The sequence below is a fragment of the Peromyscus maniculatus genome, chromosome 12, assembly GCF_049852395.1.
Source record: "Peromyscus maniculatus bairdii isolate BWxNUB_F1_BW_parent chromosome 12, HU_Pman_BW_mat_3.1, whole genome shotgun sequence".
NCBI classification, from domain to species: Eukaryota; Metazoa; Chordata; class Mammalia; order Rodentia; family Cricetidae; genus Peromyscus; species Peromyscus maniculatus.
In genome coordinates, this window is record NC_134863.1 from 3895883 (window position 1) to 3909395 (window position 13513).

General features: G+C 52.4%; 1 protein-coding gene across 4 annotated transcripts in view; it reads right to left on the bottom strand.

Moving 5' to 3' along the window:
• Positions 1 to 1083: 1083 nt before the first annotated feature.
• Positions 1084 to 13513, bottom strand: part of Pi4ka (phosphatidylinositol 4-kinase alpha) — a 150882-nt gene continuing 138452 nt past the window's right edge. For all 4 annotated transcript variants that reach the window (XM_042258975.2, XM_076548411.1, XM_076548410.1 and 1 more), the window contains 13 exons: positions 11868 to 11988; positions 7938 to 8067; positions 6375 to 6445; positions 5487 to 5559; positions 5333 to 5403; positions 4300 to 4409; positions 3832 to 3936; positions 3620 to 3745; positions 3304 to 3424; positions 2887 to 3046; positions 1784 to 1873; positions 1475 to 1558; positions 1084 to 1381 (listed from right to left, as the gene is read on the bottom strand). In XM_042258975.2, coding sequence (XP_042114909.1) covers positions 1330 to 1381; positions 1475 to 1558; positions 1784 to 1873; positions 2887 to 3046; positions 3304 to 3424; positions 3620 to 3745; positions 3832 to 3936; positions 4300 to 4409; positions 5333 to 5403; positions 5487 to 5559; positions 6375 to 6445; positions 7938 to 8067; positions 11868 to 11988 — 1314 coding nt within the window. In that variant the 3' untranslated portion in view covers positions 1084 to 1329. The remainder of the gene's footprint in view (positions 1382 to 1474; positions 1559 to 1783; positions 1874 to 2886; positions 3047 to 3303; positions 3425 to 3619; positions 3746 to 3831; positions 3937 to 4299; positions 4410 to 5332; positions 5404 to 5486; positions 5560 to 6374; positions 6446 to 7937; positions 8068 to 11867; positions 11989 to 13513) is intronic.

Consider the following 13513-nt stretch of genomic DNA (forward strand, 5'->3'; position numbering starts at 1 on the left):
AGTTAAAGACAGTTGTGAGCTGCCATAAGGGTGTTGAAAATTGAACCCGGGTCCTCTGGAAGAACAGTCAGTGCTCTTAACCACTGAGCCATCTCTCCAGTCCCCATTTGCTGCACTGGGTTCAGTTTCCAGTATTCAGGAGAAAACACAGTTTGACAACATCCTGTAACTGTTCCGGGGATCTGATGCCCTCTTCCGGCCCCCTCACCGAGCACCAGGTATGGCCACGGTGCACAAACTACATGCAGATACTCACACATAAATAATCTTACAAAAACCAAAACCAGCAGGCGGTGTCGCACACCTTTAATCTCAGCACTCAGGAGGCAGAGGCCAGCCTGGTCTACAGAGAGAGTTCTATGAACACAGAGAAACCCTGTCTAGAAAAACAACAAACCAAAACCAAACAAAAAGCAAGCCTGGGAGTGGCCCAGGTCACAGGCCCGGGCTGCTACTCTTTTTTTTTTAAAAAGATTTATTTATTTATTTATTTATTTATTTATTTATTTATTTATTTATTTATTTATTTATTATGTACACAGTATTCTGCCTGCACATATCCCTGCAGGCCAGAAGAGGGCACCAGATCTCATTACAGATGGTTGTGAGCCACCATGTGGGTGCTGGGAATTGAACTCAGGACCTCTGCAAGAACAGCCAGCGCTCTTAACCTTTGAGCCATTTCTCCAGTCCTGGGCTACCACTCTTAGGCTCACTTTTATTTCTCAGTTTCATTCTTGCCCTACAAAGTCCTCTCCTGTCTACTGACTGACACTTTCATTTTGGGGGCTGTTGGAGATGGGCCTTGTGCATGTCAGGCAAGAACTTTAACCACCAAACTACAGAGATGTGGAGACACAGGCCAGCCTAGTTAAGTCTCCCCTTGGAGATGCCTGAGGCATTAGTCCTGGTGGTCACAGCCTGGGGCTGTACAACCAGGGTGCGGTGTTTGCCCATGCACAGGCCCTGGGTTGCTCCCCAGCACCCAAACCAGACTCCTTAAGTTAGGTGTGACTTGAAGGATCAGGAAGTCAAGAGCAGCTTCAACCACAGGCCAGACTCGAGGCTAGCTGACCAAGCAAATGCAGCACATTTTGGGATTTTTATTTTCTCCAAGTTTACACAAGAAAATACTTCATGTACCTATGTAGTAAGACAGGCGAACAAGTAGGGATGTGTCCAGTGCAAACAAGACTCACACCTGTGCACACAGCACCACCACACGCGTGTCAGGCTCTGGAACCGAAGCTGCAGGTGGGTCCAGCCCGTGCCCAGGCTGTGCTAACAGTATGAGCTGCTGGGGCAGCCGAGGCGTCAGCTGCCGGCCCATCAGTAGGGGATGTCGTTCTGGTAGTACTGGATCATGTCGTAGGTCCGGCTCCTGAAAGGCCAAGTGAGCGCGTGAAGACCACCTCCTGGGAGCCCGTCCCCCATGCGCGCCCTCGGGAAGGCTCAGGAATGGCGGGTGACTTGCCTGTTGCTGAGGAAACAGCTCTGGATGACCTTCATGATAAAGTTCGCCGCTTCTCGCTCTGTCATGTTAGGGCTGAACCTGTGTCTGGGAGAGATGAAAGAGCATTTGTGGCAATCTGTTCCGGCCAGGTCCCTTCTGGTGTGGCCTAGTGTGGTCCCTGACCCTTTCCAGAAACTGATAGGCCACTTGGGGAGCTCAAGGCCATCTTGCTATTCCAGGAGCCCTGTCTGCTTTGTGGTTCTAAGCGTACATAAAAGGTTTCTAGGTGGAGCCCCAGCACATGGACAGCCCTTCCCCAATGGCACCTACTTCAAAAGCTTGATTGTCTGGCCTCGGAAACAGGGCAAGCCTGTGTCCAACATGAGCGTGACTAGGGAGACGACTGCATCCATGTAAGGCCTGTGGAGACAGCAAGCGGGGGATAAGGCCAGCTTGAGCAGGGACCGGCTCAGTCTCGTGACCCACCTGTCACTTTCCCCCAGGCTGCCCGCCGCCCTCAGCCAAGCTCACGCAGTCCTTCCCGTCCCCAGTACTCCAGGCTTCCAGCTGTGGTTTCAAGGATGCTGTTTGGTGTTAACCACAGTCGCATGTGGGATGTGGCAAAGTAATACTCCATCAACACCTAGTTGGTGCCAATCTCTACCATGTAGCTTTGGAGGTGTGGGGCTACGGTGAAGGGGTGGCCAGGAAGTCGGGGGGCCAGGCTGAAGGGTGCTGGCAGATGATGATGTCAGCTATGGGGGACTACAGAATGTGGCTGGCACGTCAGACTGGAAGTCGCTCACAAATGTAGGTGACCAGAAGGCACCTTCTAAAGATTTATCACCAGGCAGTGGTGGCGCACACCTTTAATCCCAGCACTTGGGAGGCAGAGGCAGGTGGATCTCTGTGAGTTTGAGGCCAGCCTGGTCTAAAAGTGAGTTCCAGGACAGCCAGTGCTGTTACGCAGAGAAACCCTGCCTTGAAGAACAAACAAAAGCTGGGCAGTGGTGGCGCATGCCTTTAATCACAGGCAGATCTCTGTGAGTTCAAGGCTAGCCTGGTTTACAAAGCGAGTTCCAGGAAAGGCGCAAAGCTACACAGAGAAACCCTGTCTCGGAAAAAAAAAAAAAAAGAAGAAAAAGAAAAACAAACAAAAAGTTTTGGGTTGTGAATCTTGCCTTATTAAAGAGATGGCTGAGCCATCTCTACAGCCAGAGCTACACAGTGAGGCCATGCACGTCTCCAAACACAATTCATGTGTGTCCCTGTGTTTGAGTGTATGCATGGATGTGTGCGGGTGCCTCAAGAGGCCGGAGTGGGCAGCGGGTCCTGGAGCTGGAGTCACAGGTGTCCGTCAGCCACCTGATTCCCTCCAGGGCGCATGGATTTTCTTTCCCACCTTGATGCCCCCACATTGCCCACGGGCTCACCGCACAGCCAGGTAACCTCGGACACACATCTCCATGAACCACTTGAAGGGTGTGGCTTCCATCTTGCCCCCCATAATCATCACCATCTCATCTGTCAGCTTGATGTCGGGTTCCCAGCCAAGGTTGCCGCCCGGGGAGCTCTCAAACATGAAGCCAAAGTCTGCAAAATCCCAAGAGGCTGCCTGGAACCGGGGCCCGCGTGAGGTCGGGTGGGTTAGTTCCTGCAGAGGAGGGCTCGGCCACACATGGCCAGAAGTGGGCGAGGAAGGAAGCAGAGCCACCCCACGGGCGGGCTTTCCCGTCTACCAGCAGCGTGGCTGCCCCGAGGGCTGGCTACTCTACAGGACTCTAGCCGGGGCTCTGGGCACACTGCGCTCTAAGTGGGGAAGGGAGAGTGGGTGGCGCAGCCCGGCTGACCGATGTGGATGATGTGGCCCTTCTTGTCCAGCATGATGTTGCCATTGTGCCTGTCCTTGATCTGCAGCAGGAAGAGCAGGAGGCTGTAGGCCGCCATGCTTCGGATGAAGTTGTAGCGCGCCTGTGTGGAGAGGGCTGTGGTCTCACTCTGCGCCCCACCTTGGAGGCAGAGCCACAGCAGGGGCCCCGCTGTGGAGCAGGCAGCAGCCCTTCCTGCACCCTGTGGCTCTAGGCCTCTGAGACACTGGGGGGCTGATGGGCTCCTGACAGAGGAAGACAGAGGCAGACAGCGAGCGGAGGCCCAGGGGCCAACTACCTGCTGGAAGGCTAGGGTGGACTCGTCCCCATACTGGCGTGTGAAGTAGTCGTACATGCCGAAGTCAGTTTGGCGGCCCAGCTGGTCTCGGGAGGTGCAGTCCGGTATGCACTCAATCACCCCACACTAGGAAGGGGAGGGGGAAGGGACAGTTAGGTGGGAACTGTGGCATGGCTGGTGATCTCTTTGCCCGTCATGCTCTGGGAACTCACCCCAGGGGCAGTGGCTACCACCCGGTAAGGAAAAACGAAGAGGTCCAGGCCAACCAGCTGGAAGATGTTCTTGAAGAGGTCGATGATCTGCAGGGCTAACATGTCCTGGACCGGAGAAGGCACAGGATGCAGTCAGGGTCCTCCCTCAGCCCCGGACCACTCAGGGACTGGTGGCCCTTGAGGTTCACACGGCAAGGGAGGGGCAGGCTGCAGCCTCACTGCCCACCCAGGTGGGGCTGTCACAGAATTGCCCAGAGGACGTGTGAGTGAGGCCCTCCCTCCTTTGGCACTAATGGCGCAGGGTGGCGCTGGGAGGAGGGTTCTGGGTCTGCTCTAAGGGCGCCACAGCACCTGAGTCATAGAGTGAAGACGAGGGTCACGTTTCACAGCATGGGGCTCTTTGGTGTCACTAGGGAGAGTGCCTAAATAAGAGAGGCCCTGACACCTCAATAAGGCCAGCCCTGTCACCTGTCGGCAGTCATCCCCCACTTTGAAGATGGCTGCCTGCCAGCAGATCTTCTTGCCGTCAGCCTCCTGCCCACGGCACTCATCCTCAGCATCTGAGCGGCACTGCAGACCTGTGGTGGGGGAGGGGTGCTGTCTGTTAGCAGAGGGCAATGAAGAGGTCGCCTGGGGCCCGAGAGGACTAGGATCTTGAGAATCGCTTCTGCAAAGTGCTAAGGGACTCCAAGAAACATGGCTGTCACAGAGTCACAGGGCCAGGAGTTTCCTAAGAACGTAAGGTTTACAAGGAACGGAAACAGAGCCCCCTGCAGGCCAAGCTGAGTACTCAGGGCTGAAACACAGCCAGGCCACTGAAGACGTACCCACATTGGCCTGTGTCCCCAGAGTCCATACCCCAAATCACAGCTGTGATCTCATTTGGAATAAGGTATCTGAAGATGCAATCATGTTAAAAAAGAGTCATACTAGATGACAAGTGTCCCTTTTTTTTGGTTTTTCGGGACAGGGTTTCTCTGTGTAGTTTTGGTGCCTGTCCTGGCTCTGGCTCCCAAGTGCTGGGATTAAAGGCATGCGCCACCACCGCCCGGCGACAAGTGTCCTTTTAAGAGAGACTTGTAAGACCACACGAGACAGGCAGAGATGGAGTGATGCTAAGTAGCATCCCCTCCTTCCATGGATTGCTACAACCACAGGAGGGATGAGCCGGAGAAGCCCCGCCCAGAACGTCCCTCACTGGAGCATGCCCTTCACATGCCAATGTCAGCCTCTGGATCTGTGGGCTGCACACCTCTCTGGGTGTCACTCAGACTACGCTCTTCTGTACGAGCCTGGAGCAACTAGTGGGCCCTACAAAGCTCAGTGACGGCTCAGGATGGGACTTCTGGGCTCCAGTGACGGGCAGCAGATTCTGGGGCCATTTCCAGAGGAAGGGTGAGCCCCCAGGCAGATGCATGGCAGCCATCTTTTATAGGATGCTCGTAACACGCCAGCACCAGTGAGCAGAGACACCGTCTACTGCAGGGAGCTCCTCACTGACCTTCCTTTTCAAGCTCGCTCACTCCACATCGCTTCACCTTAAACTTGGCCAGATACGGCGCTTTGGCAGCACTGAAAGAGAATGCAGACATGAAACAGAGCCAGCGGCGGAGGCTTCCTAGGGAGGGTGGGCAGAGTGTGGGGCGGGCACTCACCTCTGCATCGGGGTTCCCGACTTATAGTCAATGTCTAACACAATTGCTTCAGGGTTGCTGGGCAGGTAGCAGCCTGGGTGGGCGCAGAAGAGAGGTACAGGGAGCCACACGTCACCACACGGAGCCACAAACTGTCCCCAACACAGGCTTCACGTGCAGAGCAGCCTTATGAGGACGCTGACGTGTCCTGTGCTCACTGTAGGTCTGCCCTTCACGACTCTTCATGATCCATCGAGTCAGCTATCAAAGAACCCGCCTCCTCCCAGGAGGTACTTTTCCAGAAGGTTCTGGACCTTAGCTTTGTGGCAACCACCCTGGCTGCTGCCTGGTCAAGTCTCAATGGACTCCCAGAATGCTCTCAACACTCCTCCTCTGTGTTCCGTGCAGTCAGGTACTCCCTTTCCTCGGTGTGGGGGTTTGAACAGACTCATCTGTCTGAATGCCTGGTCACTGGGAGTGGGATATCAGGAGGTGTGGCCTTGCTGGAGGACGTGTGTCACTGTGGGGTGGGCTTTGAGGTCTCAGAAGCTCAAGCCAGGCCTAGTGGTTCACGGTTCTCTTTCTGCTACCTCTCCAGCACCATGTCTGCATGGTCTGCATGCCACTGTGCTTTCTACCATTACAGTAACAGACTAAGCCTCTGAACTGTAAGCCAGCCCCAGTTAAATGTTTTCTTTATAAGAGTTGCTGCGGTCATGGTCTCTCTTCACAGCACTCAGACACTCAGTAAATGTGTCCATGATGCAGACAAGAGGAAGTTCATCCCTCTGGGGTCTGATGATGGAGGCCCTAAGTGTGTGATGTGGCCGGTCAAGCCCTGTTTCCACACCAGCCCCACCAGGGAGGACAGCGCCCCTCTTGCCTCACTGGCCCCCACCGCCAGCTTACCAGGCTGCACCTTCACCTCAGACAGAGCTGACAGACAAGCCTTTTTTCTTTCGTCCCCTTTAGGGTAGGGCCTGAGAAACAAGACAGAAAGACTCTGGACATGGTGGCACACAGCCGTGACCCCAGAGAGCCCAGGGTGCTGCTGCTGCTTCACTGACGCCCACCACATCTGGCTCCACCAGGCTCAGCAAACCTCCATAGCAACGCCTGCCCGCCCTGCATTCTTCGGGGAAGTCACATGGCCCAAGGGTGGTGGGGCTGAAGCGGAGCCCCCACGTTTTGCGGGGTGTGTGCTGCTGCTGAGGCACTGAGAACAGGTGGCTGTGGGGCGCCCTACCCAGTACTAGGCTGAAAGGCCACCTCTTTTTCTTTTCTTTTCTTTTTTTTTTTTTTTTTTCTGAGACAGGGTTTCTCTGTGTAGTTTCGGTGCCTGTCCTGGAACTCACTCTGTAGACCAGGCTGGCCTCGAACTCACAGAGATCCGCCTGGCTCTGCCTCCCGAGTGCTGGGATTAAAGGCGTGCGCCACCGCTGCCCGGCTGAAAAGCCATTCCTATAACTCACTGTGGACCTTTGCTGGTAAGCCCCTGGGACCTGGCTCAGCTAGGGTGAGGCTGAGGTAACTGCAACTTTGTTATCAGGTCATGATTGCCCTGGAAATGCACCTCTCTGCAGAGTTGAATCTGGGAGTGTTCCCCAAAGGCCCACATGCTAAGGACAGTTCCTCACCTTTAACTCCCCAGTAGGGCAGGCATGGTGGCGCATGCCGTTAGTCCCAGCACCCAGGAGGCAGAGGCAGGAGGATCTCTGTGAATTTGAGGCCAGCCTGGGCTACAGAATGAGTTCCAGGACAGCCAGGACTGTATAGAAAGATCCTGTCTCACCCCTCCCCCAAGAAAGAAAAAAACCTCTCCAGTGAGTTTTAGGTCACTGGGGCCGCAGCTTTGCAGGGGCTTATGGGAGAAAGAGCTTACTTATTCTCTGCTACAGCTGTCGTGTGCGCTTAGCACACTATCACGAAGAAGACATCATATTGTTCCCCACCTCCCCTTTGTGTGTGTGTGTGTGTGTGTGTGTGTGTGTGTGTGTGTGTGTGTGTGTTGTCTTTTTGTTTTTATGTTGCTCTGGCTGTCTAGGAAATCACCATGTAGGTCAGGCTGGCCCCAAACTCACAGAGATCCACCTGCCTCTGTCTCCCAGGTGCTGGGATTAAAAGTGTGCGCCACCATGCCCGGCTCCATTGGTCCTCTTACACTGATTGTCTCGGTGCTGTAAGTGACCTGCTTCCCCACCTTCTGTGTGTGGTCAGGGGCCTCAGGGAACGCAGCAGGAGCAGCCTGCACACCGAGGGCAGGTTAGGGAGTGGAGGAAGCCGGGAAGAACTGTGCCCAATGCTCTTTTCCCTAGGCCACCACGGGCAAATGTCAAATGCCAATGATAGTCTGCCTGTCTCATGCTAATAGGTAATGCCCTGAAAGCCACCAGAGTGGAGACCCTCGGCTATCACAGACCGGGGTAGGTGAGATGAAGACAAACATCTCAGAAGCTGTCTCTCAGCACTTACTTGATGATGGCTGAGACGTTGGTGATCTTGTTGAAGAAATCAAATTCCCGTTGATAGAAATCTTTGGCTGGGCCCGACAGGGACCCTGTGATCTCTTCTACTAACTGCTCCAGAAGGTCACCGATGTCAGCTGAGGAGACAGAGATGATGAGTTTTATGGCTGCCACAGAGACCCTTGAAAGAAAACCCTCAGCCAGGTAGTGGTGGCACACGCCTTTAATCCCAGGACTCAGGTGGATATCTGAGTTCGAGGCCAGCCTGGTCTACAGAGTTCTAGGACAGAGAAACCCTGTCTTGAAAAACCAAACCAAATAAACAAAAACCCTTAAGTATTAAAGATGTTTGCTAGACAGTCCGGCGGGGGCCCTCCAACTTGGTAAAGGCCACAACATGCCATCCTCTCCCCTCACTGTTGACACTGGTCATGCTGGCCCCTCGGCAAAGCTCAGGGTAGGGCCTGTGTGACTAGTTACCAAAGCCCCAGGTAAAGCCATACCAACTGTTTGTTTGGAATAGGGTTGAGAGTAGGTTGGCCTTGTGCTTGTGACCCCTGTGCCTCCACGGCTCACTCACTGCTGTCTACAGATGTGAGCCACACTCTTAACATACTTGCTGCTGAGCTTTGCTCCTGCTGGGCAAGCATTCCATCAACCAGAACACATCCCCAGCCTGAATTACTTGTTCTTGTTTCCAGACAGGGTCTAGCTACAGCACTCAAGCTGCCCAGGAAGTCATGATCCTCTTGCCCTAGCACTGGGTGCTGGGATTACAGGCACGCACCACATCTGGTTACAGTTATTGCTTTATTATACTCTACCTTGAAAACAGGCCTTTTCAGTATAGTGTGTGAGCAAACAGAACGTTCGTGCAGGGCCACGGGCACATGTGAAGACCCCACGGTTCTGAGAAGCACCTGGCCTTCTGTGAGATGATCCTTTGTATGTGGGTTATATATGCATGCACATGGGGGCAGAGGTCAGCCTTAGCCTTGTCTGTTTTGGTTTCTGAGTCTCTCACTTAAGGTTTGGTGAAGAATCTAGGCTGGCTGGCTAGCAGCCCCAGGGACCTGTGTGTCTTAGCATTCTCAGCTCAGGGAATGCAAATCTCTGTCCCACTCCTGGGGTTCATTTGCATACAGCGGTGCCCACAGGCCATGGCACTTGTGTGGGGTCAGAGGACAGTTTGCAGGTTTGCAGGAGCTGGCTTTTTCTCCTTCAACCTGGAACCAAACTGAGGTCAGGTTTACTGGCTTTACCCACTGGGTCATCTGGATGGATTGGTTAATTATGTACTTGAGACACAGTCTCAGTTTTCTAGGTTGGAGCTGAGGGTGATCTTGAACCCTTGATCTTACTGCTTCTACCTCCTGAGTGAGAATGCTGTGATTACATGTATGTCCCTCCATGTTTGGCTTCATGGCTTTCTATTTTGTACTTTATATTTTTCTTTCCTTTTAAAAAAAATGAACAACAACAACCATGGAGCCCAGACTACACGACGTGCTACGCAGAGGCCAGCTAACGCCTATGGTTTGTTTCATGGACCCCAGACTACACGACGTGCTACGCAGAGGCCAGCTGACGCCTCCCGAATGCCAGGTCACAGGCGCATCCACACCTGGCTTTTCGGAGGCAGGGTCTCAGCTCCCGCAAGGTGACTGTGAAGCTCTGCTCCTTCAGTGTCTACCTCTCAAGTGCCAGGATGACAGATGCACACCGCCACACCTTCTAGGGTCAGGTGTTGAGGATTGACTCTCAGGCCTGTGCACATCAGGCGGACATTCTATCCTAAGTCCCTTCTTAAAAGGCAGGTGTCGTGTGGTTAAGGCCGGCCTGAACTACTCAGATGCTGGGATTATAGGCATGGGTCATCACACTCAGCTCTTGTTTTAAAGACGGGGTTTACTCTACAGTTCCTGCTGGCCTGGAACTCACTGGCGTCAGTCTGCCTCTGGCTTCTGAGTGCTGGGATTAAAGGCGTGCACCACCACACCCAGCTTTCTTTTCTTTTTTCAAGACAGGCTTTAATCTCAGCACTTGGGAGGCAGAGGAAAGCAGACCCGAGTTCAAGTCCACCCTGGTCTACAGAGCGAGTTTTAAGACAGCCAGGGCCGCACACAGGACCCTGCTGGGGAGGCTGGTGTCAGTCTCCTGGTGTCTGGCTGGCCTCGAACTTGCCTTAGTATTGGGATTAAAGGACTGTGCCATCAGGCTGGCTAGAGTGATAGGAATTCAAACAAACAACTATAGGCCCAGACTGAACTTGAGCGGGAAGAGGCTAGTCTAGTCTCAAAATAGGTGTGGCTCTGGCCACTAGGAGGATGGACGGGGGCAGGCTACGATCCAAAGGAATCAGAGCCATTGAGGAAGCTGTTACTGGCAGCCTGCGCTTTGAACCACAGATGACAGCTTAAGAGAACATCCTGAGAAATGACAGACTGTGTGGAATGAGAGACCTCAACAAAACGCCCAGGGTTTTAGTTTAGAGACTTAAAAATCCTGTGTGGAGAGGAGGATGTGGCAATGTGTGCTCACCACACCAGGTTGGTGGGTGTGCAATGGAGCCAAAGAAAGGTCTATCCAGAGAGGACTGTAAAGCCTGGCGCCCACTTAACAGGGAACAAAGTGTTGTTGGTGGCCTCGAAGGAGACCCAGAAGGACGTAATCTGAGAGGCTACTTTGAAAAGTGTGGCAAGTTCATTCATCAGGCAGAGGCAGGCAGATCTCTGAGTTCAAAGCCAGCCTGGTCTACACAGCGAGTTCTAGGGCACAGAGAAAGCCTGTCTTGATGAAATTGTTCAGAATACTTTACTATTAACGGGCATAATTGTGAAGTGCAGAAAGGCCCTTTCTAAACAAGACGTGCAGTCTGTGGGATGCAGTCTGAGAAGATCTGGTCATTTTATGTGTCACAGAGGGAACTCTGGGTGTGCCAGAAACTTCGGTGGAAGAGGAGGCTGTGGTGGTGTCCTGGCTATGGCAGGAGAGGAGGCTGTGGTGGTGTCCTGGCTATGGCAGGAGAGGAGGCTGTGGTGGCAGTGGACCCGGATATAGAAACCCAGGAGGAGGAGATGGTCACAGAAAATAAAGGGGACATTCTGGTGGAGGTGACAGTGGTGGAAATCACAGTGACGGCAGGAATCACTACGGCCCGATGAAAGGGAAGTGCCGGCTGATGACGCCCGTCTCCCTGTGCTGGTGCTCAGACCTGGTGCTGTACGAGGTGGATACAGAAGGTTTTGTTTTGAGACAGGGTCTGTGTGTAGCCTTAGCTGGCCTGAACTTGCTTCTTAGACCAGGCTGACCTCGAACTCACCGAGATTCACCTGCCTCTGCCTCCTGAGTGCTGCGATTAAAGGCGTGCGACAGCGTGTTCAGCCCTTTATTTATTTGTGTGTGGACAGACACACACTATGGCACACATGTGGAGGCCAGAGGACAACTTGCAGGAGTCTGTTATCTCCTTCCTCCAGGTGTGTTCCAGGAATTCAGTTCACTTTACAGTTTTAATGGCAAGTGCCTTTATCTGCTTAGCCAGGTCTGGGAGCAGAGGCAGGAGAATCAGACTAAGTTCTAGGGCTACAGCAAAGTCCTGTCACAAATGAGCAAGTGCACAAGCAAACCACAGAGCAGACGTGGGAGGGCTCACAGGTTCTTCTGTTTGGGCATGGCTGCCCGAGTCGGCCCTCTTTTCTCAGTCCCAGCCCGTGACAGGACAGGTGCCTGGCCAGCAGGGAGTCCCCACCCCCCAGGAGCTGCAAATACCACCTTATTCTAGCAAAGGCTTTACGAAGGAAGTCCCAGTGCTCTGTATGTTAAGGGGGGAGAGGTGCCACGAAAGGACAGGACATGGGGTGGTCCCCAGGCTGCGGCAGCACCCACACTGGGCCTGAGAAAGCCGGTGGTGATGGGGAGAGACCAAAGTACTCACGGTCTTTCTGGTGCCCTTCTTCATCGAGGTAGATGTTAGTTTTCATATTCCAGATAAACTGGTGTGCCAGAAGCTGGGACTTGGCCGCCGCCCAAAGAATGTATTCACGCACATAGCCCATCTGTAGGGAGGCGAGACCAGTCAGCCTTTGCTCCTGGAAGAAACTCTTCCTAGCCTAGTGCGAGAGGTAACTCCCACCACGTGGCTGTGTGCTGCTCAGTTATGTAGATGTACCTGTTAGGGTCAGGGCTAAGTCTAGCCGAGGGGCCGGGCCAGTAGCCGGGCTGGCCGCTCATGGGCCAGGGTTCAAGGCATGAAGTCCACAATACAGGCCTGGGTCTCCTGTGTGGTTCCCTTGGTATGAAGAACAATGACCCTCAATTTCTACTGCTGTCAAATACAAGAAACACAGAGGCTAACTCTGAGATACCACCTTACACCTGTCGGAATGGCTAAGATCAAAAACACTAATGACAACCAATGTTGGAGAGGATGTGGACACTGTTGGTGGGAGTGCAAACTTGTACAACCACTGTGGAAATCTGTATGGCGGTTTCTCAGAAAATTGGGAATAGATCTACCTCAAGACCCAGCCATACCACTCTTGGGCATATACCCAAGGAATGCTCAATCACACCACAAAGATACATGCTCAACTATGTTCATAGCAGCACTATTTGTAATAGCCAGAACCTGGAAACAACCTAGATGCCCATCAACTGAAGAATGGATTAAGAAAATGTGGTACATATACACAATGGAGTACTACTCAGCAGAGAAAAACAATGACAGCATGAAATTTGCAGGCAAATGGATGGAACTGGAAAATACCATCCTGAGTGAGGTAACCCAGACTCAGAAGGACAAACATGGTATGTACTCACTCATAAGTGGATTCTAGATATAAAGCAAAGGACAATCAGACTGCAACCCATAGATCCAGGGAGGCTACCTAGCAGAGGGGACCCTAGGATGACTGTGGCTTATAATAAGTTTTGGTTTTACCCAATCACTGGGCAAGCTTTAGCGAAACATTTCACTATTAGGGTAAGAATTTATACTGTATCAAGCTGATGAAAGAAAAAGCTGACCGTGGGGCTGGTGAGGTGACTCAGAGGTTAAGAGCACTAGCTGCTCTTCCAGAGGTCCTGGGTTCAATTCCCAGCAGCCACATGGTGGCTCCCAACCATTGATAATGAGATCTGGTGCCCTCTTCTGGCCTGCAGGCAACATGCAGGAGGAATACTGTGTACATAATAAATAATCTTAAAAAAAAAAAGAAAGAAAGAAAGAAAGAAAGAAAGAAAGAAAACACTGGCCATACTTTCAGGAGGGGAGGCTAAAAACTTGTTAGATTATGGATTAGCCTACAGAAAAATGTCTGCTGTAAATCAAACAGTGAAGGGGAAGATGAACAGGAATCTCACTTACACAACTTAGTAAAATATAGCTCTCTGAACAGATAAAGATAGGTTTCTTCTGCATCCCAGAATCTAATCAATATTTATGTGTATAATTCAGCTATCACTTGGCTTAAAAGGGCTTATTGGGAAATGTTATCATTTATACCATTTTCTACAGAGAAAATATTTTACTGTTAAAAAAAGAAAGAAAGAAAGAAAAACATTCCAAAACAACAACAACAA